Source organism: Lemur catta, chromosome 21, assembly GCF_020740605.2.
Source record: "Lemur catta isolate mLemCat1 chromosome 21, mLemCat1.pri, whole genome shotgun sequence".
NCBI classification, from domain to species: Eukaryota; Metazoa; Chordata; class Mammalia; order Primates; family Lemuridae; genus Lemur; species Lemur catta.
Window position 1 is genome coordinate 20078137 of NC_059148.1, and position 25071 is coordinate 20103207.

The 25071-nt window shown below is 43.7% G+C and overlaps 1 protein-coding gene across 1 annotated transcript in view; it reads right to left on the minus strand.

The window, feature by feature from the left end:
* The window catches only part of TMEM233 (transmembrane protein 233), a 28287-nt gene extending 12496 nt beyond the window's left edge, over positions 1-15791 (minus strand). The window contains exon 1 of the mRNA XM_045534696.1: positions 15552-15791. Within this exon, the coding sequence (XP_045390652.1) occupies positions 15552-15737 (186 nt within the window). The 5' untranslated portion in view covers positions 15738-15791. The remainder of the gene's footprint in view (positions 1-15551) is intronic.
* Between the last annotated feature and the right edge of the window lie 9280 nt (positions 15792-25071).

The following is a 25071-nucleotide window of genomic DNA, read 5'->3' on the forward strand; positions in this document are numbered from 1 at the left end:
CCTTCTTCCACTATGACTAAGCGCATCACTTTTCACAGCCAGGAGAAAGAAACAACAATTTTCACCCTGAGATAGACGAAGAATAACAGAGCCAGTCTGTCTAGTCCTGCTCCCTCAAATATTAAAACCTTGAGTATTTCTCATAAATCTTGGCAAAGACAACTCCATCCCTGCCTTTTGCAACGCTCACGTCTAAACACAGGTTACCTCCTTTGTGGATATTGTCATATCTTGAGAAAGGCACTGTTTTTTCTTTTTCCATGAACACACTAATATAAAGCTTGGTAACCTTGGCAACTTTGCATTTCCCTCTTTTAAATACGTGTGTTGTACCTCTTATTTGGCTAGGTGGTCCCTTTGATGTTGGACTTCTTGCATTTCTTTTTAAGTAAAACCTTTTCTTTTCTAAAGGTTTTGGCCTCTGAATCTTTCTTGGACAAAATAATAATGATCACATTTATTGAGCATTTATTATGTGCCAGGCACTATGTTAAAACACTTTTCAAGGATTATGAGTCCTCACAATAATTCTATGAGATAGGTGTTCTATGGTTTCCATTTTACTGATGGGAAAACTGAGGCACAAAGAAGTTAAAACAATTTGCCCACGGTCACACAGCTAGTTAGACAAAGTGATTACACACACACACACACACACACACACACACACACAGTTTTTGTTAATATTCTCTTTGTTCTAAAAATATGAACAGTATCATACTATACTTGTTCTGCAACTTGCTTTTTTCCCCACTAAATATAGGGTGGGCAATTTTCTAAGCTAGTGCTTCCAGGTCTGTCTCATTCCTGTTTTCTTTCTCCATTCATGATTTAAAATAATGAGTTATATTGATAGATTTCCTAATGCTGCATCATTCTTGTATTTTGGGGAAAATCTTAATTTGTTATGGCATAATCTTTTCTTTGTAAGTTGTCCTTCTTCCCTCCCTCCCTTCCTTCCTCTTTCTCTTTTTTTACCTTCTTTTTTTTTTGACAGGGTCCCACTCTGTCGCCCAGGCTTGAGTGCAGTGGCATAGTTACAGCTCACTGCAGCCTCAAACTCCAGAGCTCAAGTGATTCTCCTGGCTAATTTTTAAATATTTTTGTAGAGACAGGGTCTCCCTATATTGCCCAGGCTGGTTTTGAACTCCTGGGCTCAAGCGATCCTCCTACCTCAGCCTCCCAAAGTGCTGGGATTACAGGAATGAGCCAATGTGCCCAGCTGTAACTTTTTGTTTTCAAGTAGCTTCAGTCTTACAGAAATGTTGCCAGTATAGTTGTCTCCTTCTTTTTCATGGTTCCATAATAGTCCATTTAAATGGTTACACCTCACCTATAGACAATTTAATTATTTAAAATTTGTTGTGACTACATATTATCCTTATTCATGTGTTTTTGCATATATTTGAGCCTTCCCTTAGGGTGCATTCCTATCAATGGGGTTGCTGATTCGAAGGGAATATAAGTTTACATTTGGAGAGATAGAGTCAAATTGCCCTGCAAAAAGTTTACACAAATCTACACTCCCACTGATGGTTTTTCAATACCCTTTCCTCCACATCCTCTCCAATACTGTATATAATCAATTTATTTTTCCCATTCTGATGGGTAAAAAATAATCCCAAAATAATATTACTTTAATTAATCGTGAGGTTAAGCCATCTTTTTGTCCTTCAGATCCTGGCCCAAAGTCATCTCCTCACAGAAGGCTTTTCAGACCATCTTATCTAAAACTGGCCACCTCTCCCTGGTGACTAACACAGTGCCTGGAATGTAGAAGATCAATAAATATTTGTTGAATGAATAAATGCTTATTAATCACATATATTTTTTCTTGATGAATTATATACCAACATCCTTTGTCTAGCTTCCTACTGGTTTATCTTTTCTTATTGATTTGTGGGAACTTTTTATATATTATAGATCAGTCCTGTGCAATAGAAATATAATGGGAGCCATATAGGTTATTTTAAGTTTTCTAGTAGCCACATGAAAAAAGCAAAAATAAGTAGGTAAAATTAATTTTAATAACATGTATTTTATTTAATCCAACACGTCCAAAAATAATATCATGAAAACCTGTGGTGCTAGCCATTTTTCAAGTGCTCAATAATTGCATGTGGCTGGTGGAAACTATACTGAATACTATAGTAGATAATATTCCTTGATTTGTTACATTTTTTGCAAAGTTTTCTCCCGGTCCATTGTCTTTTAAATAATATAACTTTTATTTTTGTATAGTTTAAGGTTCACAAGTAATTGCAAAAATAGTATCCAGAGTGCCTGTTTACCCTTCACCCAGTGATCCCTCATGATATTTTACGCGACCACAGTACTCTGCCAAACTCAGGAAACTGACACTGATGCACAACTGTTCATTCAGGTACAGATCTTATTCAGATTTCATCAGTTTTTACAAGTATTATTTTAGTTTTGTATGTGTACAGTTCTATGAGATTTTGTCCCATGTAGATTTCAGTAACCAGGATCTAGAACTGCTCCATCATCACAAAGAAATTCCCTCTGTTACTCCTTATAAGTCACACTCTTCCCCCAAACCCTGTCTTTTCACTAATATTTGTGACACTTGGACAGTGCCTGGAGCTCCTTTCTAAGCTATAGATCTCATAATTTCATAAACCAACCAAATTTATTTTAAGGCGCTCAGCAGCGAGTGGCTGTCTCTGTTCACCCTGCAAAGTATAATACGTTAAAAGGAAGGCCCGTTAGTTTCTTTCCAGGTTTTATTTTCCTCTGTGATGCAAATGAACATTTACGAGAATACAGAACAAATGGGCTCTGGTCACACATTTTATAAGCCACTCAAGATTCTTCTGCGGTGCCTTTTCTCTTTTCTCTGGGCACGGGCTCATGTTGGCAAAATGTGACAGTCATTGCAAAACCTAACAAGACCTGCCAGGTCTTGGTGAGGTGCCCTGAGCTGGTGAAGGTCACACTTTGACAGAGAAGTGGGCGAGTTCCTGTCTCCTGTAGTAAATACTAATGATATCATGGTCACTGCATCTGGTCATTTCAGACTTATTTATACACCCCTTCCCTGGATGGATACGTGATACCCGAGGACCCACAGAAGGAAAGCTGGTCCGGGGCCAGAAGCGAGGGTGACTGTTTCTATCTATGCTAAACCTCAGGAAGGCTGCAGCAGGGAGTTGCAAGACAGCTGCGAGGCGGTGGAGACTCCTGGCTACCTGCCAGAAGGTACCGGCAACTCCCGGCATCCACACCTCAAAGAAGAAGAGACCAGAATAACTCCATAAACCTTGATAACTGGCTTTGGATACTGGTGGGTCTAACGTCATAGGAGTTCATGCCACTTCACACCAAATGGTGAAGCCAGGAAAATACGGAAAGGACTTCATCCTTTCCCTCTGGTCTTTGGAGCAGGATTCTTGCTACAGCCCACATGACACCCCAGCTGAGACAACATCACCTATGGGGCTGCTGCTAGTGTAGACGGGAGATGAAACTCTATTGGTGGTTCCCAACCCTGGTGCAAATTAGTCCCCAAACACAAAATAATAGCAATGGGAAGACATTGTCAGTTATTTTTTACTTTAGCCTCCTGGTCATCCTGGATTAAACGAATTAACGTGTGTAAAATGCTTTGAACAGTGCCTGGGAAATAGCATCAATCAGCATTAGCTGTTATTGATATTATTATTATGTCATAGGCTGATTGGTGACAATGACAACAAATGAGCTATTAAATATAATTTTGTACGTTCCATATTCCCTATGGCCAATTATGTCTTTTATGATGGTGCCTAGTGTTACGAAAAAAAGACCTCAGTTTCTGCCATTATATCCCCTTCTTCCTTGGGATGGCACAGAAGGTGTATTGCTGTTACCTGGGACAGGTGACAGAGTGAAGCCTGAGCAGCCAGTGACATCTCAGTGTGAAGCAGCCTTTCTGAAAAGTTCCTGATATCTGATAAAGCCCTGTGAGAACACAGCACAGATCACGAGTGTGGCTGGAGGGGACAGCAACTCTGTGTGGCCGTGGCTATAAACCCTCCTTTGCTCCCTATTGCCCTTGGAGAGACTCACATTCTTCATTCTGCCCTTCCCGACTCTGCAGGGCTGGCCCCTGCCTGCCTCCTTGCTCACCACCTCCCCCTTCCTGTCCCCTCTCCTTGCCCAGGTCATTTCCTCTGCTCCCTGTCTGTCTCGCGTGGCCAGTGCCTGCCCAGTCTCCCGGTCTGGGCTTATTATACATGTCACCTTCCTCAGGGCAGCCTTCTCAGGTCCCCCCATTTTAAGTGGGTCCCCTGACCATAGTCACTAAGTTCTGACTCAGCCCCCCTTTTGTTTCCTTCATGGCTCTGGATGAGTCATAGTTATTTTACTCAGTTGCCCGTTGACTTTTGAGTGAGTGTCTCTGTCACCCGACTGTGAGTTCCATGAAGGCATAGACCATGTCTCAGTTTACTCACTACTCTATTTCAGGTGTCTATGGAGGGTCTGACATTTAGCACTCCCTTAATATACATTTCCAATAAAAAGGAATAAAATTCATGTAGCCCCAGGTTTTCTTTTCCAATGCTTTGTTTGGAAACAGCCTTCTTACAAGTTTGCCCAAATATCCAAATATCTAGCCATTTGGACAGTTGATGGTGGCTTGTGTGCTCTATTCTATTTCTGTGATCCTGAAGCAATTAATTCTGTTAGCTATCTGAACTTTTTTTTTTTTCTTTCAAAACAGGGTCTTGCTCTGCTGCCCAGGCTGGAGTGCAGTGGCATGATCACAGCTCACTGCAACCTCAACCTCCTGGGCTCAAGTGATCCTCTCACTTCAACCTCCTGAGTAACTGGGACTACGAGTGTACACCATCATGCCTGGCTAATTTAAAAAAAATTTTTTTGTAGAGACAGGGTCTCACTATGTTGGCCAGCCTGGTCTTGAACTTCTGGCCTCAAGCAATCCTCCTGCCTCGGTCTCCCAAAGTGCTGGGATTACAGGCATGAGCCACCATGCCTGGCCTGATTTTTTTTGTCCTCCATACTACTAAAAATCATTCTATCTACAGATCTGGAAGATTAGATTAATCTTGTAGCTTTCACTTGATTTTGTGTGAGTCCTACAGACAGGACTTCATTTGGGTCTTAGGTTTCTCAAAGGCAAGTGCTATGGTTGCATCCTCCAATTGTTTTATAAAGTGGGGTACCATTGGCCTTGGAGATTGAGATTTTTTCCCCTAATACTGAAAGGTACAGTGCCATGGTGGTTGAGTGTGGGGGCTCTGAGCCCATCTGCCTGGATTCCATGCCAGTTCTGCTCTCTACTTGTCGTATCTTGAGCAAGTTACCTAACTTCTCTGTGCCATAGTCTCCGCTTCTGCAAATGGGGGTGATGATAAAAGAAGTACCTACTTCCTGGAATTGCCAGGCAAATTGAATGAATGAGCACACTGAAAAATGTTAGCATAGTGCTTGGCACATCACTAACATGTATTAAATGGAAACTGTTGTCTATTTTCAGCTATAAGAAGGGAGATAGTAGATCTAATGTGATATTTCCCAAATAACTAAAACATGGTAAGTCATTTTCCCTATGTATTTATTCACTCATTAAGAACTCCTAAGACACTACTCCATACTGGCTTTGCGGTAAGTGCTGGGTCTACCAGCCAGGTATGAATCAAAGTCCTTGCCCTCAAAGAGTTGAAAGAGCCATACAGTTAGCACTCAAACACATCATTAAAAATTGAAATTTCAAGCAGGGAAAAGCGCTAGGAAGGAAATAAGACAGAACCCTGTGGTGGGGAGGAATTGATAGGCTGTTGAGCCTTTATTCCATAAGCCAGAGTTACTGATAATTTTCTTTTAAATGGAAGCTCCTCCCCACAGCTGCCAATATTTTACACAGATGTAAATGCATGTGAATTACAGTTTGCCCCATTGTATTAGACAATGTCATAAGATAGATATATGGATCTTTAATAGGGTAGCAGCCAAACCCGAGGGAAAATAAGGCCTCACAGTGAAGGCTCTGGAACTCAGTTTTCCTCATGTGTAAAATGAGGATAATACTATCTACAGCACAGGCTGGTTGTGAGGCTTAAATGAGATAATGAGTGTAAAGGGGTCTGGTATTATCTCATTTAATTTTGAAAATAATGCAAAGAGATTGTTGTTAATATTTTCCACAGTAGGAGTGCGGAAATCTAGGCTCAGCGAAGTTAGGGTAAGGGAGGGAGCTGGGATTCAAACTCAGGAGTTGAGTTCAGAGCCTGAACCAACACGGTGTCTGCCTTTGAATCTGTCCCCTGCCCAGTGTTCATGGCAGGGGCCAAAGGAGAGAGTGACCACAAGCAGATACGGAAGGCAGTTTCACTAAAAACTCTGCAAGACTTAATCATACCTCTCCAGCAAGGGGCTTGTTGACACTCTGCCCTGAAATTGAACAGACCTGCCCATCTCTCCACGGGCAGCACAGGACAACTACAGCCTACAATGACCCCCTGTATGTCCAACGAGACAGTCACGGTACCAGCTCTCCAGGAACTTACATCCAAGCGTGGGGAAGACAGGCCACACACAAGTCTAATCTGGTGTCACGCCGGCATGGCTTGGCTACTGCTTCCATTGGGCATGGGGGTCACTGTCAGGCACCCCCAAAGCTGATGTAGACATTTTGGAATACTTCATGCAAGTGCATGTATATGAGTATGTGGATACTTTTAAAGAACGTGGGATCACACTGTACACACAATTTTGTATTTTATACTATTTTTCTGTCTGATCTTTTACCCTAAGCAAGCATTTCCCTGCATCATAAAAATTCTTTAAAAGCACGATTCTAACAGTTATGCAATAGTCGATGTTATAAGCAGATGTATAATTTACTTAGTCTATCTCCTATGTTAGAATCAACATTTATGTTCAATTTCTGTATAACAGCAACATCAAATATTTATTAGGCAGTTACTCTGTGCTAGGCACCATGCTTCATATTTATTATAATAACTCATTTTATAATTTACTTTGTAACTAATGCTGGAATGAACATCTAATATGCAATATTATGCCTCTCCGTTTAGTTAATGTTTTTACATTTTAATCTCTTGGTGAAGGTCTCTTCGTATGGGTCTTGCATGGCTCCTAAGTTTGTTTCTGGTATTTTTAATTTTATTTGCTATTGTGAATATGCCAATATTCTGATCGGTAGAGCTGTCAGTACTGAAATCCTAATTTTGAAATATGCTCCCTTTTCTTCAAACCAATTTTTTTCTCTTTCAAAGCCATCCTCATCTTCTTCACTGCTTTATCTCTAGTATATATTTGGCCAGAGAGGAGAAAGTGAGGTTTTCTTTTTGTCTCATTCATTGTCCCTGTCTCTTTCTGTCTCTGTCTCTTCCTCTCCCCCTCCACCTCATCCACCCTCCTGCCACCTGTAGACTTACATCCATGCCTGAACATAGTCTAGTCTGAGATATTTTTGTACAGGTATAATAACATAAAAGATCAATATTGCTTTAGATCCCAAACTCCTAGATGGCAGGCTTTTATCAAAATGCTTGATGTATGTGGGCACTTAGTAAGTATTTTTAGTGATAACACCTGAATTTTCAGATGACTTTGGGGTTTCTTATTTAGATTTTGCTTGCTCGTAAGTTTCTATGCCTAAAGGTAGTGCTGGGACTTCTAAGACTGGGCTTGCAGATGACAGGATGCATTTCTTCTTCATTACCATTCATTCATTCATGCTCATCTGTCTGCATCTTGGGCTTTTGGACTTTTTCTCCCCATAATTATCTTCAAGGACGAGTGAGAACTGTCCTTTTGGCTGTCTGTCATTACAGTCAAAAGCTAGGGAGGAAATATGCCAGGCTTGACTGAGAGTCTCATAAGATGCTTCTTATATTGATGGGGTAAGTCCGTTGAAAGAGAAAGCTTTCAGGACTTCAAAGCTCTATTCCTTTGTTAATATCAAAGGGCAAGGCATAGCCATCTGATTATAAAAGCTTCAATAGACTAGACTGTAAACTCCATGGGGGCAAGGACTGTCACATTTGATTTTGTCAGAAAGTCTCGGTTTTCTCATGGATATATAAGGACAGCTTTCTTATGTACCTTGCTGGGATTCTGCAAGGAACAAGTGAAAGTGTCAATATGAAAATGCTTTGAAAAGTAAACACACATGTATGAATGTTATAACAGCAGCAGCAACAATAATAGCAATATCACCCTGCTATAAAAATTACCAGCAGCAAAGAACAAATAAAATTACCAGAAGAGGGAGTTAAATATAGAAGGTCTCCCTCAGTTTGAGGAATAAGAGATATGATATAAAGGGTAAAGGGAATGGAGAGACAAGTTTCTGAATTTCACCTGTGGGAAAAAAGAGAATGAGGGAGGAAGAAAATCAGCAAAAGTTTGGCCAGGGAGATTCATTAATTTTTAAAAATTAAAACAAATTGTTAGAGACGGGGGTCTCCCTATGTTGCTCAGGGTGGATTTGAACTCCTGGGCTCAAGGGATCCTCCCACCTCAGACTCCCAAATTGCTGGGATTACAGGCACAAGCCACCAAGCCAGGCTCATCAGAAACACCTGTGTTGGAAGATAGGGGAAGAGGCTGGTTTTAGGGCTGGAGCACTTTGCAACACCGCCATACCAACAATGGCTCTACTTATTAAAGTGACAACCAAGGTACCATTAAGAACAGTACTTCCCAAAATGTGTTCTATGGCGTTTAGCCCTATGATCCGAGGATGCTGGGAAACATGCCTGGTAAATGCCCCATACTAGACTGTTCCATCAAAAGCCATAGGCACAGTGGTTTGCCGAAGGCTCCAAGAAACTCCAAAGGAAAAGAGACAATTTACTTTTGCTTAACTTAGCACTTGACTGCTCAATTTCATCCATCCTCACCCATGCACCTGTTTTGGTAAAATTTGTTAACATCAGGCAGAACCAGGCATCTGAGAAGCACAGTTTGGAAATCCTAGCTTAATTCCTGAACTTGCAGAACTGGAGTTTTTTGGGTAGGTTCAGGCTCAGATTTCGGATGAGGGGCTTTGAACTGAAGAGCGTCATGTCCTGAACTAGCAAGCTGGGCACAGAGACCAATTTTTAAATGTGGATCCACTGGTCTGCAGGGTAAGGATATCAGTGAGTTCTTCGTTAGCCAGGAAACTTGCCCTTGGGAACCAAGCCTTGGCCAGCCTCTCAGTGACCCCTAGCATTTGCCTGGGTCTCCCGGATATTTTCCAAAAAAGTTTTGGCAGAAATGCTAAACACAGCTGGGGAAGGGAAGAGAATCCTCAGAGACAAAGGTAGGAGCAGACAGAGGCCTACGTAGCCATTTACTCATGCATTCATTCATTTACCCATCAAATGTTTGCTACATGTTGTGTGCCTGACATTGTGCTAGGTGCCAGGGCTAACAGTGCAACCTCAAGGGGTTCACATACACAGGTCAATGCAGGGAAGTAAAGGTGATCTGAGAGGATGTCTGTTCAGAGTATGGTGGGGTACAACCTTGGGTGAGAGAGAGAGAGGAGGTAATCAAGAAAGGCTTCATGGAGGTGGTGATTTTTTTTCCCCTAGCTAAGCCTTGAGAAAAGAGTGGAATCTGCATTTTAAGATCCCTGGGTGATGAAAGTTTGAGAAGCACCGTTCTAGGATGTGAGTCCCACCTGGCCTTCCCTTGAGGATTATTTGGAGGCATTCTCTGAAGTCAACATCAATATTTGTACCTTATAAATCAGAAATAGTTTGCTAATTAATTAATGATAAACTCCATGCCTCAACTATGACCTCTTTGGCCAACTCATTTAATAGCTGCTGCCTTGTTATCTTACCTGCCATTCATTTGGGCAGTATTTAATGACTTTGGAAAGGATGTTCTTTCTTTCGTCCTTCCTTCCTTCCTTCCTTCCTTCCTCTCCCTCCCTCCCTTCCTTCCTTCTCTTTTTATAAAAAGCTGTTTATTATGAAGAATTTTAAATGTATGCAAAAATTAACAGGATAATAAAATAACTCCCCATGGTCCCATAACCCAGTTCCAACAACTATCCATTAATGGCAAATCTTGTTTATTTCTGTCCCCATACTATGTGATGACAAATCCAGCCATTATAGCATTTCATCTATAACAGCCTTTAAAATTTAGATGGCTTTAAAATGTATTTTCTTCAGTAGGAACACACAGATTAACAACTTGAAATAGATGGAGTCTGTATCTCCAAACATCTAGGCCTGAAAGGACTCTCACAGCAGCTTAGATTCTAGATTTTCAAATACCAAATGTCAGTGGCCACCCTCTCCCACATAGCTGTGAAACTCATGAAAGTAGCTGACAAGACAGGGCCGCTTGGGCGACATGCAGATCTGCAAAATCTCTGGGTATCCTGAACACAGCCTTCAAAAGATGACACACTTCAGAGAAGGTCTTTATCGTCTGGAACTATCCGAGTGCTCTTCAGAGCTTCAAGCACAGAAATTCATAAGAAATAAGTCACAGGAGTCTATAATATTAATATCCTATTTCTCAGGTGACAATCTCGTGGAAAGAGCCAGAGAACATTGAGAGAAATCACATGGAGGGATCCGATGAATAGCAGTCAGCATTCAGAGCTCCAACCCAGAGGGCAGCGTCAAGCCCTCTGGGGCAGCTGTCTGGACCAAGACCTGTTATTTCTAAGTTCACCAAAAAACAAACCAAAACCAAGCCAAACCAAATCTCCCAAACCCCCAAAACAACAACAAAAACACAAAAACCAACTTCCCTCTGAACCTAATTGAAGTCCACTTGCAACTGCTGGTGGAGCCTGGATCAGATGGAAAGAACACTTAGTTTGGCTTCTCTTTCATCCTTTGAGTATTTACTTTCTTTTTGACAACTGACCTTGTCTTCCAGAGCAGGTGTGTTCAGGCTTGGGGCAGGGCTGTGGCTTACTGTGCCAAGCCCATGACCAGGTAATGGCTTGTGACAAAAGCTTTGGACTAACTGTCCCTTATCACTGTAGCTTCTGTGGGTTTGTGAGACTGGCTGTCTTGATATTTACCCTCAGGCTGCAGCAAATATTTATTCCAGTGACATGTCATTGTTTTTATTCTTATCAAATTTGCTGATCTCAATACAAACATAGAACTGCTTTTGCAAAAAGTAACGGCCTATATCCCTAGAATGTACACATCTTAATCCCACCATCAGCATCATCATTATCATTATCAAGACTTACTGAGTTCTAGCTGTGTTCTAGGAAGTGAGGTGAAAACTTTTAACTTTTAACATTTAATCTCCACAATTGTACTTGCGTAAATCCTATCACAACTGCCATTTTGCAGGGCGGAAAAACCAAGCTTCAGAAAGACTGAGACACTTGCATGAAATCACAACCATGGCAACTAAAAAAAAAGACAAAGAATTGAACCTCAATAGTTCTGTAGGTGGGAGGGAAAAGTTCTGATGACAGCTTATAAGCCATCCAATCAAAAGTCATTGGCTATTTTGCCTCTATGATTAGAGTAACCAATTAGCTTGGTCGTGCAAATGATTGCATCATGATGTCATCAAGAATTGAGGCTTGGCACCGGCTCACCTTCAGTCTCCTGAGTCAGGTAGCAAATTCCAGCTACATGACCAGTAGATGGTGAACTAATCCTGAATTTGCTAACACTCCTGCAACCTGCCTGGAACTCCACTTCTTCCAGATCCAGGAGGGCAGAGATCTCTCTAACCTTAGTTACCGCTCGATAAGGGAATGCCTGGAACAGATCCTGGCACATAATAGGTGCCCAACAAATGTTTATTGAATGAACAAACATTTTTTCTTCAGGATCGAAGGCCATATTAGGAAATCATGGAGTTCCTTTCAGATAGAATAAACGGAGATAGCTGGGGATGGGTGGGAACATAATGAACGACGCCTGAAAACCAACCTGGGCTCCACTTACCAAGCTGTGTGCCCTGGCGCAGGGCCGTGTCTGCAGGGAGGAAACGTGCCACATTCAAACTCACACGAAGGTGCAGTATGGGCTAGCATAGCCCAGCCTGGGGGGAGATTCTTGACATACGTGTGTGTCCCCCAAACTGAGTACAGGTTAAGTGCACTTTCAACAAATAGACTTTCAACAGATAAAGGAACAAACACTTCTGTGTCCCTGCCACTGACAATGCCTGACCCTCCGATATTTTGGTACAACAAGACATGTTAGTCTGTGCCGCCTCATTACCCCAGGACTCCCCTGGGTCCACATGGGCTGGTGGAGAGAACACGGATGCCCACAGCATGAAGAACACTCTTATCAAATGTGTATTTTTCAAACCAGTTTTGTTCTTCATCTACCCCAATTTTTGGAATTTTATCGAAGGCTTCTCAGACTTGGTTTAACAAACAAAGGTATTGTTTTGAGATTACTGGCTCTTTTTACTGTTTTAAGAACTAATTATTTTGAGCCTGTCTTCCACATCTCCATGTTAACATCAATTTGTGCTATCTTACAGTGCTTCTTAATTGGGGTGCTATTGGTATTGGGGTTGTGTCCATTTGTCATTGGGGGACAGTCCCTAGTACAGCAGGGCATGAGTACCTTGGCTCTTCCAAAGCCAGCAGCACCCCAAATCATGGAGACCACAACAGATGCCCCCTCTCCCCCACATTTCCAAATGCCTCCATGGGGAATGGCCCAATCCCCAGTGGAGACTCCCAGCCACACTGTTGCTGGGTCTGAACTTACTATAAATTACAGATAAATGAGATTTGAAAATAGTCAGGACTGAACATCACAAAACACCCTAAAGAAAGCATCAAACTGACAGAATTGGTCGGCCACCTTTCTTCTTCATACCCTTCCTTCCTCTTCCTCTTTGTCCTTTGGACTTCAGAGTCCTTGTGACAAAACTTACCAAGTCCAGATCCGCACTCTATCAGTGGGAAAACACTTCCAGCACCTTAGGGAGAGTGCAATAGGGAGGGTGCAGGAGGCGCCTTTTAGCATTTGGGTTTTGCTTGTTTGGTGTTCTGTTTGTTTTCATGTGTAAGACATGAGGTCTCCAGGCTCCAAATCTATACATCTGGCTGGCAATTATTGCACGTACCTAGCATAGTGCTAGGAGCTTGATATGCTTTGTTTTGTTTCATCCTTATGACACTTTCACTCAACTTAAAACAGCTTTCACAGTCCCATTTTATAGATAAAGAAACCAAGGCTTTAAAGGAGTATAAAACTTGCCCATAGTCAACTTGCTGTCTCCAGTGTCTGTTCTTGCTGTAAAGCTATTGAAAAAGGTCTTGGGGGAGGGAATGGGGATGTGGGGATTAGAAAAAGAGGTTTCTATTCAAAGCATGTACAAACCTCATCCCCCAGGGCACAACAAGTGGCATCATTAGTATCTGACCTGTCACCAGCAGCTGGGATGTTAGTTCATCTCAGACCAATGAGGGAAAGAGCCTTTGCAGGCCGTTTTGGGAGTGGCGCTGGGAAAGGGGTGACTTGGCTGCTTGGCTAATAAACCGGGCTAGAATGTGGGCACCCGTGCCAGAGTCTGCTGCTGCCTGGAGAATTTGGCTGCAGCCTCATTTCCAGCCTCTCTGCAAAATGCCTCAAGACCGGATATCTGGGGAGAGGAAGGAAGGGAGGAAATTGGCTAGTTGGTTTTAAGGAACTGGATACGATGGCTTCCAGGGCTTCGGTATGAGAAAAAGCAGCAGGATTAAAGCAGACATAATGATTCAGTGACATCATTCATTCATGCATGCATTCGTTTCATAATATTTAAGCATCTACCACATGCCAGATTCCACTCCAGGTGAAGACAGTAACAAACAAAACCAACAAATATCCTTGCCCTCATAGAGCTTAGACTCTAATGAGACAGTAAACACATGTAAAATAAAATATCACATGGAGAAGTTCTTTGGGCAAAAGGCAGCAAGGAAGGGGGACTAGAAACGACATTTGAGTCCAGATCTTATAATAGTACCATGCTGGACACTGTTCTAAGTGCTTTACGATTATGATGTCATTAATGCGCACACCAACTCCAAGAAATATGGCTGTGATTATTCCCATTTTACAAAGGGACTGAGCTTCAGAGATGCAGGGACTTCCGAGATCATACAGCCAGAAAGCGGTGGACCTGGGATTTGAACCCAGACAGTGTAAACGGCTCACCTGAAAGTCGGTGCAGACCCAGCCTACAAACCGGGTTTGGGAAGGGGCATATTGCGGGTGCACATGGAGTATGCGGGAACCCTCGAAGCGAATATGGTGCCACGGACAAGTGTGGGGGACTTGATGGCGGGAGGAGGGGCGGCTTGCTATTCACCGAACTGAATCAGGACTCTCTGTGGCCAGAGTTAGTTCCCTTGTCCAGCGGAGGCGAGGTGGGCGGGTGGGGGAGGGAGCGCAACTGCAAGGGTTGTCCCGGGACAGAGCCGGTCCGAGGCTCACCCCGCCGCCACCCCCGGGCCAGCTGCTCCAGTCAATAAGGCCCGGACCTAGCGGGCGCTTGTCGCCCTCCCGGTGGGGATCGCGGGAGGGTTCCTAGGAGGGTTGCAGAGGGCCGCGGAGCTGAGCTCCGGAAGGGCAGACTAGAGGCACCGGCGGCCCCTCCTCTAGGGCGCGCGGCTCGGGGGACGGGGCGCAGAGGGCGCGCAGAGCGGCACCGAGCGTGGAGTCCCCGGTGCATTCCCGGGAGCACCCCGGGTGCAGGACACAGCGGTGGAGGGGCGCCTGGGAACCCTCTGGGACGCCGAGAGAGGCGGGGATAGGGCCAGTGCGCAGCAAATGGGGGAGGAACTACGAAGGAAAGGCACAAGGACTTTGCTGGGGAGAGGGGCGCAGCGGCGCCCAAGAAAAGCCTGGAAAGGTAGCGGGTGCGAGTCAGCCCCGGGCGCGCTGGAAAGGGGGTGCCGGAGAGAGGCACAGAAAGGCCGTTGGGCGTAGGAAGGAGCGAGAAGGACCTGCTGCTCGGAGAGAGCGTGCCGTGCCAAAGCTCGGGACCTGGGGGTCAGGGAGGGGGCGTTGGGAATCGCCTGGGGACCCTCGAAGAGCGGCCGAGGCGGTGCCCCCGGCGCAGCAAAGAGAGAAAGGAGCCTATGCTGAGACACAGTCCCGGCCGCTGCGGAGCTGGAGCACCGTCGCAGCAGTTTTGGGGACATAGAGCCCGCGCACTCAGAGAATGGGCTAGGGCGGCGCGCATTGGGGGTCTCGAAAAGCGGGTCGAGGAGACCCGGGCTGGTGCCTAGGAATGTCAGAGGAGGAAGAGGGAAGCAGGAAAGTCGACGGAAGAACTTCCCCGGGGTGGAGAGCGCGCGCACCGTGGGCGCTGGAAAGGAGCAGAAAGCTAGCGTGGGGGGGAGGTTTGGTCAGGGCTCTGAGCACCAACAAGGAGGTGCTGATGGTTGCGGGGAGACCCCCAGAGCCTGAGGCAGATGAGGAGGGGGTGCGGAGGGCAGAGAGCTCCTAGCGCGCGGGGCGGTGAGGAAGGGGGCCGCAGAGTCGCACTGGGTTCCCGGGAGGGGCGCAAAACCGCCCGGGTCTCTCCTCCCGGGCGGCCTCCGGCCCTAATCCACTCACCATGATGGAGAAGACCAAAGCCACGATGTTGATGGGGTACGCAGGGCAAAAGCACGAGACGATGGCGAGCCACAGGTAGTTCTTGGGCATGGGCACGTCCTCCTCGGTCTTGTCATCTTCAGTGTTGGCCTCGGGACTGCTGTCCAAAGCCCTCTTGAAGTCGGAGCCGGGGGCGTACTGAGACATGGGCGAGACCCGGGCGCAGGGAGGGCGGAGGAGCGCACGGCCGGCGCGGTCTCGGGCTCTGGCCGCCGGCTCCGGCAAGGCTCTGAAAAGCCAGCGGCGCGGGGCTCCAGGGAGACGTGACCTCACCCCTGCAGCGCCCGCCCAGGCTCAGGGACCCGGGCCAAGAGCCTCCCAGCAAGGAGACAGGGAGGGAGGGCGGTGGGGGCAGGACAGAGGGAGCCAGGCAGCCTGAGAAGCGGGAAAGGCGGACGAAGACACCCCACTCCCTGGTGGACACACCCAGAGACTCACACCGGGAGGTCTGGAATAAGAGGAGGCTCAGGGCAGCGAAGGCCCTTCGAGTTCCACCTGGCCAGCCTGTGGGCTGAAGATGACCAGCTCGTGTTTTAAAGCCACTTAATCTGAATGCATTTAGATGGGACAGAGCCCCATCCGATGCAGTTGGCAACAGACTGACTGCTGCCTCTCGAATGCCACACTTTACCTTAATTGTCTGGCTCCGGAGCTTTTCATTGGCTTTCCCTGGCTCAGCCCCTTCTACTCAGACCTTGAATGAGAAGCCCCAGCAATCACTCCTCCCCCACAGGTGGGCGGGGACCAGGTGCTCAGCTTTGGCCTCAACACTCCCCACGAGCTCCACTCCACGGGGCTCGGGACACTGCAGCGGGCGCCGCCCTGTCCAGGTGCTGTCCATTCTGTCCCCCGAGTGAACTCCCGGGGAGTTCGTCTCCTCTCCACTTTCCCACCTGCAGGACACCTGGAGAGAAATGCCAGTAGATCTGGCAGGTGTAGACAATCCAGATGGATAACTGGGATGGGGAGAAGAGTGAGGATCCACTTTGGGAACTGAGTCAACGGCAGCAATTGCATCCGTGTCTAAGCCATTCAGGGCAGGCAGTATGGACCAGAACGGAGGCTCCAAACCCAGTCAGAGCTGGGAAATCATCACCTCTGACTTGAGTGACTTCCAGAAAGCCCTTTCACCTTGCTGAGTCACAATTTCTTCATCTGGAAAAGAGGACTAATAATAGGGCCTGTCTCATAAGGGCGCTGTGAGGACTGTATGAGATTGCACATTAAGCCAGGTGAATGTACGTGCTCAATAAATGTTAGCTATTATTAGGATGCTATTTCCCCCTATATTCTGAACTATAGTAAATTATACAGTATCTTAAACCTGATATCCGTTGTTTCAAATATTCTACCCAAAATCCAGATGTTCTGAGCTGTCAGGACCACAAAGAAATGAAAACAGTTTTATCATGCGCAGTCTCAAAAACAGTTGCTCACATCATCGTACTCGAAAGTATTAATCATCTGCTGGGCTTTCTCAGAACATGAACTGAGTGTCTGGGATGCCCTCACTTATCTCATGGGGCCATACTTATTTTGTTATCCGCCTTCCTCATTGGATTGCAAAGCCCTGGAGAGAGGGGACTATCTTGCTCATCTTCGTGTCAGTACCTGGCACAGTGCCCAATACAAGGTTTGTGCTTAGTATAGCTTGCTGGGTGAGCACACAAAGATGAAATAGTATCTTCTCCACCATGCCCTCTCCCCCGTTTTGGTTGATTAATCAGGTGGGAATAACCCAAAGATGAGATTCATCTACTGAATTCTCAACCAAGTCTTTGCATTGACTTTTCCTTCTGCCTGGAATGCTGTTCTCCAAGACTGTTACATGGCTCTTCCTTCTCATTCCTCAGTCATCAGCTCAAGTCACTTCCTCAAAGGGAGGTCTTCTTTCTGGATTTATCTAGCATAGGTCCCCATAATTATCCTGTATTTACCAGCTTGGATTTTTTTTTTTTTTTTTGTGGCATGTGTGTCACAATTGCAATTTATTTGTGTACTTGTTCATTGTCTGTTTTTTTTTTTCTCTAGACTGTAAGCTGTCTAACCCATTCAAGAGCTATATTTCCAGCACATAATAGGAATGCAAGAAATATTTCATGAACGAATGGACTGGAATTACCTGGGAGTACTGAAAAATTGATTTCCAGATCTTGACCAAGACCTACTTGAATTAGAATTTCCCAAGGTGGCATCCCGGAAATCTGTAGTTTTTAATCCTGAGAAATCTGTATTTTTAGAACATTCCCTGGTGATTCTGCTGCAATTAGACAGTTTCTCAAATACTAATATTGTCTCTAGTTCTTAGGACTCAGTCCTGGGTCTTTTGTTTGGAGATGCCCTCAGGCGTCTCAAACTCAAGCTGTCAAAGGGGAACTCACTGTCTCCCCCAAGAAACTACTTCTCAAGGCTTGGTCCTTGGCCAATGAGCAGGCTCATTTCTCCAATCTCCTCTTCTGCCAACCCTCCCCTTTCTTACTGCTCTTCAGTTATGTAGGCTTTTTCCCCCCTTTCTCAAACACACCTAACCTTTCCCCATCCCAAGACTCTGTACCTGCTGTTTCTTCCACCTAGAAAGCTTCACCCCTACTTGTTCTCTCTTTTTCATCTGTCAGGACCCACCCACCTCACATAACCTCCTGTGAGAGGCCTTCCCTCACCATCATATCTAAAGTGGACTCTACCCTTTTATTCTCTATCCATTGCTCTGTTTATTTCCTATGTCGCAGTTATCACAGTAAGCAACTGCCTTGTTTATTTTTTTTGTTTACTTACTTACTTCCTGTCCTTACCACTAGAAAAAAAGGTTCACAAGGGCAGAGATTTTTTTTTTTTTTTTTTCCTGTTTGAGTCACTGCAGTATCGCCTGTACCCAGAACAGTGCCTGGCCCTTAGTAGGTGCTCAATAGATAATTCATGGAATGAATACATTGTGCATTTAGTCATCCAAGTTAGGATCTTGGGGGCGTCATTCTCCTCTTTCCTTCAGCCTCTGTGTGAACTATTCATCAAACCCTATTGGTTCCATCTCAGATGTGACTCTTCATCCCACCTACTTTTTCCCAGCCCCGTGGCCAGTGTTCTGATTCTGGCTCTCATCAACAATGAAAAGTTCCAGTGGGTGCTCTCAGAGCCGTGTTGGTTATCTGAGGCTGGTTAATTTAGTTGATGTGACTAAACCCAAGGTTCGGGCCCCAAATGAAGTTTTGTTTTTCAAGGTCATGAACTGTGCTGTCCACTCTAACCCACTAGTGTCATCCAGGGAAATCCAAAACAAGGGATTGTTGACTCAGCATAGACTATTTCCTCTGCCAGGAAAACAACTGTTCAACACTAGTCCAACACTCCTGAATCGCCAAACATTTACTAAATACTAATGTTGCACTCGAAGCATTCTCTACATGTATCATCTCATTTAATTCCTGCAGTAACTTTTGTGAGGTAGATGGTGAGGTTTTCTTTTTACAAATGAGGAGACCTAGGATCAGATAGGCAAAGGGACTTACGTAAGGTCTTATAGCTAAGTGGAGGTGCCAGGATTTGATCTAGGTCTAAGATGCTTGTTCAGCTAACAGGTCCAGGCCAGAAAGTTAGATGGACATTTCTGAAGTTTGTGGGAGTTATTATGTTCTGTTCGGGGAAGATGGATTAATAGCTTGTTGACTGGTCTGAAATGTAGCAGTGAAATTGCAATCACTTGAAACATTTAAAATGAAATAGAAAAGAAAGTGCCCACACCAGAAAGTGTAATGTATATGGCACTGATTCTTGAGGGATGCATTAGACCACTCAGTAGTAGTTTCCAGCTCTGATTTCCTGAGCTTCACTAATTTTCTCTTGAGAGGTCAGTTTATTGCTCTTGGATGAACCCTACTGGCTGATTGCTTAATAGTGTGGCACTACCTTCCCTCTGTAAGATGAGAGAGAGGAGAGAGCAACTTCCTAATAGCTGGCCTAGAGGAGGGGAAAGGCTTACTTACTGTAGCTTTCTGGATTCCAATGTAGCAACTTGCCTTTTTGATCTTTAAAAAAAAGTTTTACTTCTAAATGTAAAAGTAATAGATATTCATTCTAGAAAAATGAGAAAATGAAGAAAAGCATCAACAAGAAATGGTATCACCCAATGGTAACTGCCTCAAACACAAGGAACTATTTCTTTCTAGTTTTCTTTCTACATGTATATATTTTCCTTCACTAAAATGAGATTACGTACAGTTTTGTTTCCTCTCTTTCTCGCTCAGTGTTATATGATGATTCGCATTCTTTGCAGATATTTCCATAGTCTGCATAATTTCCCATTAAGTGGATTATTATTTATGTCACTATGCCCTGATCGCTAGAAATTAAGCTTAGTTTTTAGTGGGTTTCTTTTATTATTATAAAAATTGCTGTGATGAACATCTTTTGTGCCTGAATGTCTGCATTTATGATCATGTCTTTGACTCTTGATCTTACAGGGTAGATGTCAGTCTTTGAAAGCACAGAGAAAGCTCAGATTGGCTTCTTGAGAAGTTGTATAATAAGATATGTACAAAAGGTAAAATTAAAATTTAGGTGAAGGAAACAACCACAGATCCAATGAACTATAGAGATGAGATGCTTCACACGAGATGGATTCAAACGACAACTTCCCAATGCCCAGTGGATCCCTAAATCTGTAATATGTAGTGGAGCGAGGTTGAATCTATAAACATGTGCTGGAAATCTATGCTTTTCAATCTTAGCTATGTTTAGGATTCCAAAATAAAAGGAGAGAGAGAAAGAGAGAGAGGGAGAGAAAAAGAGGGAGAGAGAGAGACTGCTGATCTGTGAGAATGCAAGAGAGTCCATATCTTTAGGAAACGGTAAGAGGTCGAATGCATTTGCTGCCAAATTTTGCATTAGTCTCCAGCGCCAGGCTTTAGTAGTCATAAAGTAACTGTGGTCTCAGGGGTTTGCTACAACAGAACAGTATCTTTTTGGCTAATATTATTAGAAGACCATTTACCTTTCCAGTTTCTAAAAAGTCTGGTCCTCTCACAAGGTAAAACAAATAAACACACAAACAAAAACAACAACAACAAAAAAACAAGAATGGGGAGAGGAAGTATTGGGGGAAACAGGTTCTGTATTAATTTTTTAAACCATGACTTTTAATGAAGCAACTTCAGGACAGAAGAACATAAAACTCAAACAGGCTTAGAATGTAATTCTTTCCCCATTTGCCCTTCATAAGAAAGTGTCCATCTTGTCACTCTTCTTGCTGACTGAATGATGTCAAATGCTGGGTCTTGGGCCATCTCTATAGCTCATGAATGAACCACTCATAGTAATTAGCAACTATAACCGTGGTGGTGGGAATAAGAAAAAACTACCCGTACCCCAATATACCTCAGCCTTGACCTTTCTCATGCTCTCTTGTAGTCCTTGCCTCCAGCTACACTTTTCTTACGGTTGAGATAAAAGTATATGCACAATTTTGTATCTTGATTTTTTTTAAAAACTAATGCTCTATATGAAACCCTTCCTACATGGCAACTCTCTGCTCAATCATTTTTGGTGACTTTAAAATTTTTATGATAATTGCACGATTTTCCTCTTTTTGGATAATTTTGGGGATCTGTCATCTTTTGTGTTAAAAATAAGGAAGCAGAGAATTTTACGGAGGCACATAAGACCTCTTTCCTTTCTTCCTTCCCTCCCCACTCTGCCCAGGAAAGTACCTTGGCCCCACTGGATGAAATGGAGACATTCAAAGCATGTATTCTATTGCTAACTCTGCTGGGAGGATGGGGGAGAAGTCTCATGAAGTAGAATTATCTCCAAAGAATCTGGACTCCAAACCACTTAGGGCTTGAAAGGCTGAAAGTTGAATAGGGAATTGCAATCAGAGTAATTCTCTCACTGGGGGAGATGGATGAGAAGGTTTGGTCTGGAAAGGGGGTTATTAGGAAGACTGAGATGGAGTAGTGAGGATTGCACTGAAGCATGCCCTGGAGAGCAAGAGCTCAGTTCCTGGATCTGGAGCATATCATTTGGTGCACCTAAGTTAGGGAGGATGGATACTCTGGATTTTTGCCAACCTGTATCATACTCTGTTAGTTAAGCCTTATTATTCATTTAAAAATAGTTATTGGGCCACCCTGTGTCAGACAGTATTTTGGGTGCCGGAGATATAGTAGCAATCGAAAGAGCCATGATTCCTATGCTTATGGACAAAACAAATAAAATACTTATAATTTGTGATGAACGAAAGAAAATAGGATAATGTGATAGTGATTTGGGAGAGTAGAGGATGGGGTGGTCAGGAAGGAAAGTTAGATGTATTCATCTAACCCCAGGCTGTGCACTAAATTAAAAATTTTAGGTAGTATAAATTTTAATTTTTTTACAGTTCCTTTTTGTTTTCTGATAGCTCCTTTTTAGTAGAGCCTATAATTAACGATAATTATTGTTTTAAAATAAATATCTTCTTGCATCTCTCTGAAGATACTAAGTATAATTTTTGTTTCTTTTATACTTTCTCTTTTTTGATTGAAGTTCAGTTGCACTATTTGTTCATCTTAGTTCACAAACATCTGAGGATCTTGGGTAGTCCATTCATATTCATAATGGAATTCATTGATTAATTCTAGCAGCTATTGTGGATACTAGTATTTCCAGTAGGACTTCTCCCTTGCATGGGAAGCCATTATCTTGTATAACACTCTCAGTCATTGAATTAGTTATCTATTGCTGCATAACAAATTATCCCGGTACTTAGCAGCTTAAAACAACAAATAGGTGTTATCTCACAAGTATGTGTTATCTCATAGTTTCTGTGAGTCAGGAATTTGGGTACAGCTGAGGTAGATCTCTCTTACTCAGGCTCTCTCTCAAGACTGGGGCTATAGTCATTTTAAGGCTCGACTGGAAGGATGGGTATGTGGGGGGAGATTCACTTGCAAGCTTACTCACAGAGCTGTGGCTTGGCCTCATGTCCTTGCTGACTGTTGGCTGGAGACTTTAGTGTCCTGCCATGTGGGCCTCTCTATAAAGGTACACAAAACATGGCAGCTCGTTTTTATAGAACAAGAGCAGAGAGAGAGAGATTGAGAAAGAGAGAGAGAGGGAGAGAGAAAAAGGGAGAATCTTTTTGCCACTTAATCTTAGAAGAGACATCCCATCATTATTGCTGTATTCTATTGGCTACAAGCAAATCACTAGGTTCAGCACACACTCAAAGGGAAGGGTCTATACAAAGGTATGAATGCCTGAAGGTAGGGATCTTTGGGGGTCCAGAGGATGCCTACCACAACACTCTATGTGCTGATACTAACTCTCAGTGAGAAACCGGGACTTAGCAAGGTTAAGTCACTTGCCCAACATCCAACAGCCAATGAGTGTTGGAGTTGAGTCTGGGACCCAAATGGATCTATTTCCAAAGCTTGCCCACTCAATCCCTATACCGTGATCATCCAAATTGTAGATGCCTCCCACTGGTGGAATGTAAGACCATTGAAGGTGGCTCAGAAAGGCTCAAGTTGGTGCTAATATGTCTTTAACCCATTAACCCTCATTAATCTCCCATTTGATCAAGAGAGGGCTGACCTCACACTCAAAGTCCTGGGAAGTCAATGGTATTATATTTAGCTAGAATTTAATAACATTGATTTCATTTCATTGTGTTTACTTCTAGTTCTGGCAAGTAGGAGTGGCTTTAAACTAATGCTAGTGACCTAAGATTTCCTTTTAAAATACATTCAAAAATATAAAATATGTTAATGAAAGTAAAATCTCAAATAGCAAAGATGGCACTCAGATATGGCAAACACAAGGAAGGTGATCTATGGATGCTCAAGTTTGGGAAATACTGTCTAGATTATAATGCATCTATCCTGAAAAGAACCTTATAGATAGTAATTCCATTCTTTTGGCTCAATGTTATTTTCCCCCTTCACTTTATAGATGTTTAAAATGAAATCCAGAGAGGGTAAGTAACTTCCCAAAGGGTACACAGCCTCCAGGATCACAGTTCAAGTTCCACGTCTCTCACGCCAATGTTTACTTCTGTTTTTTTTTTTCTTTCTTTTGCCTCTATTATTTATCAGGTTGAAAGAATTTTCCTTTTACTTTTCCTTCTCCCACCCCATTATTTTCAATTCACTTTCATCTAAATCAAGGTTTCTCAACCTCAGGTCTGTTGGCATTTTGGGCAGGAGAATTCTTTGTTGTTGCTGTTTTTGTTGTCCAGTACCTTGTAGGATATTGATCAGCATCTCTGGCCTCTGCATGCCAGTAGCACGCCCGTCTCCAGCTGCGAAAACCACCTGTGTCTCTAGACTCACCAAATGTCCCCTGGAGGGCAAAATCACAAGCTTTCAGGTGCTGCTGGTCTATGAACCACACTTTGAACGACACTGCTCTAAACCACACAGCCTAATGAGGTAACCATTTCCCCCCATTTTTGGAGACTGTGTATATCACAGTTGTAATGCAAACTAACACTCCAGTGCAGTAAGTATGTGCTGGGAACTAAATTCGGTCTTCTTTGTGGAAGATGGGGCCTCTAGCATTAAACATTCAGAAGCAAATTGTTCCCGAGGGCTAGGGACCACGCATAATATAGTTTTACTTCCTACACTTGGCAAATTAGAAACCAGCTGGATAAATTAAAAGGAATTGCTTATCAAAGACAATCATGTTATTACTTTTGTTGTTTTGAAAAAAAAATTAAGGAGCCTCACCTACGTATCCAGCAAGGGCAGTTTGAGAAAAGTTTGAAGAATGAGTGCACTTGAAGTAACTCCTAAATGTCTTGTGGCCATCCCACCCAGAGGCTGGGATGAGCTCACTCTTGCTCGGCAGCAGAATTAACCATTTTTAATTGCTTAAGAGAGCTTTCTGTGAGAGCCGCGCATTAGCCGGGGTTTGGAGGCAGTTCCGTGTATAAGCAGGAAGGGTTGTAATGCCATCCTAAATGTCTTCAATTATACATGAAGGAGTGGGCTTTCTATCACAATCTAGCAAGAAAGCTCTTCTTGGGCTCCTGGGGAATTTTCCTGCATTAAGAATTAAAACTTTCCTGCCTCTTTTTGGCCAATGAAGGTTCAACATGCTCTTGCTAAAGGGACGGATCTCTCTGCTGTTCTTTTGAGTGAGATTGAAGGTGGGGTTTTCAAAGCCGGAGCCCCAGAGCCCATATTTCTCTTTCTATCCCCATCAACTGCCTCCTCCCCCATCCTCCTTTCCACGTCTCTCTTCTTTCTGTCCCTTTGATGTCTTCTGCAAAGTGGATATAATGAGGAACCACACGTGCTTGTCTTCCGTTCTGTGATTTGCACTCTGGGGCCTCTGTTTGTTTTCCTTACAAAAACCAAAACAAAGTTGCAGGAAATGCGATGTGAAATAGTTTGTAGTTGTAAGAATTTTCAACCATATGGTATTGGATGAGTTTCATTTCATCAGGCAGCCAAAGTTTGGGAAGAGCAGGGTTCGGGCAACAGAGAAAGAAATTCCCCAC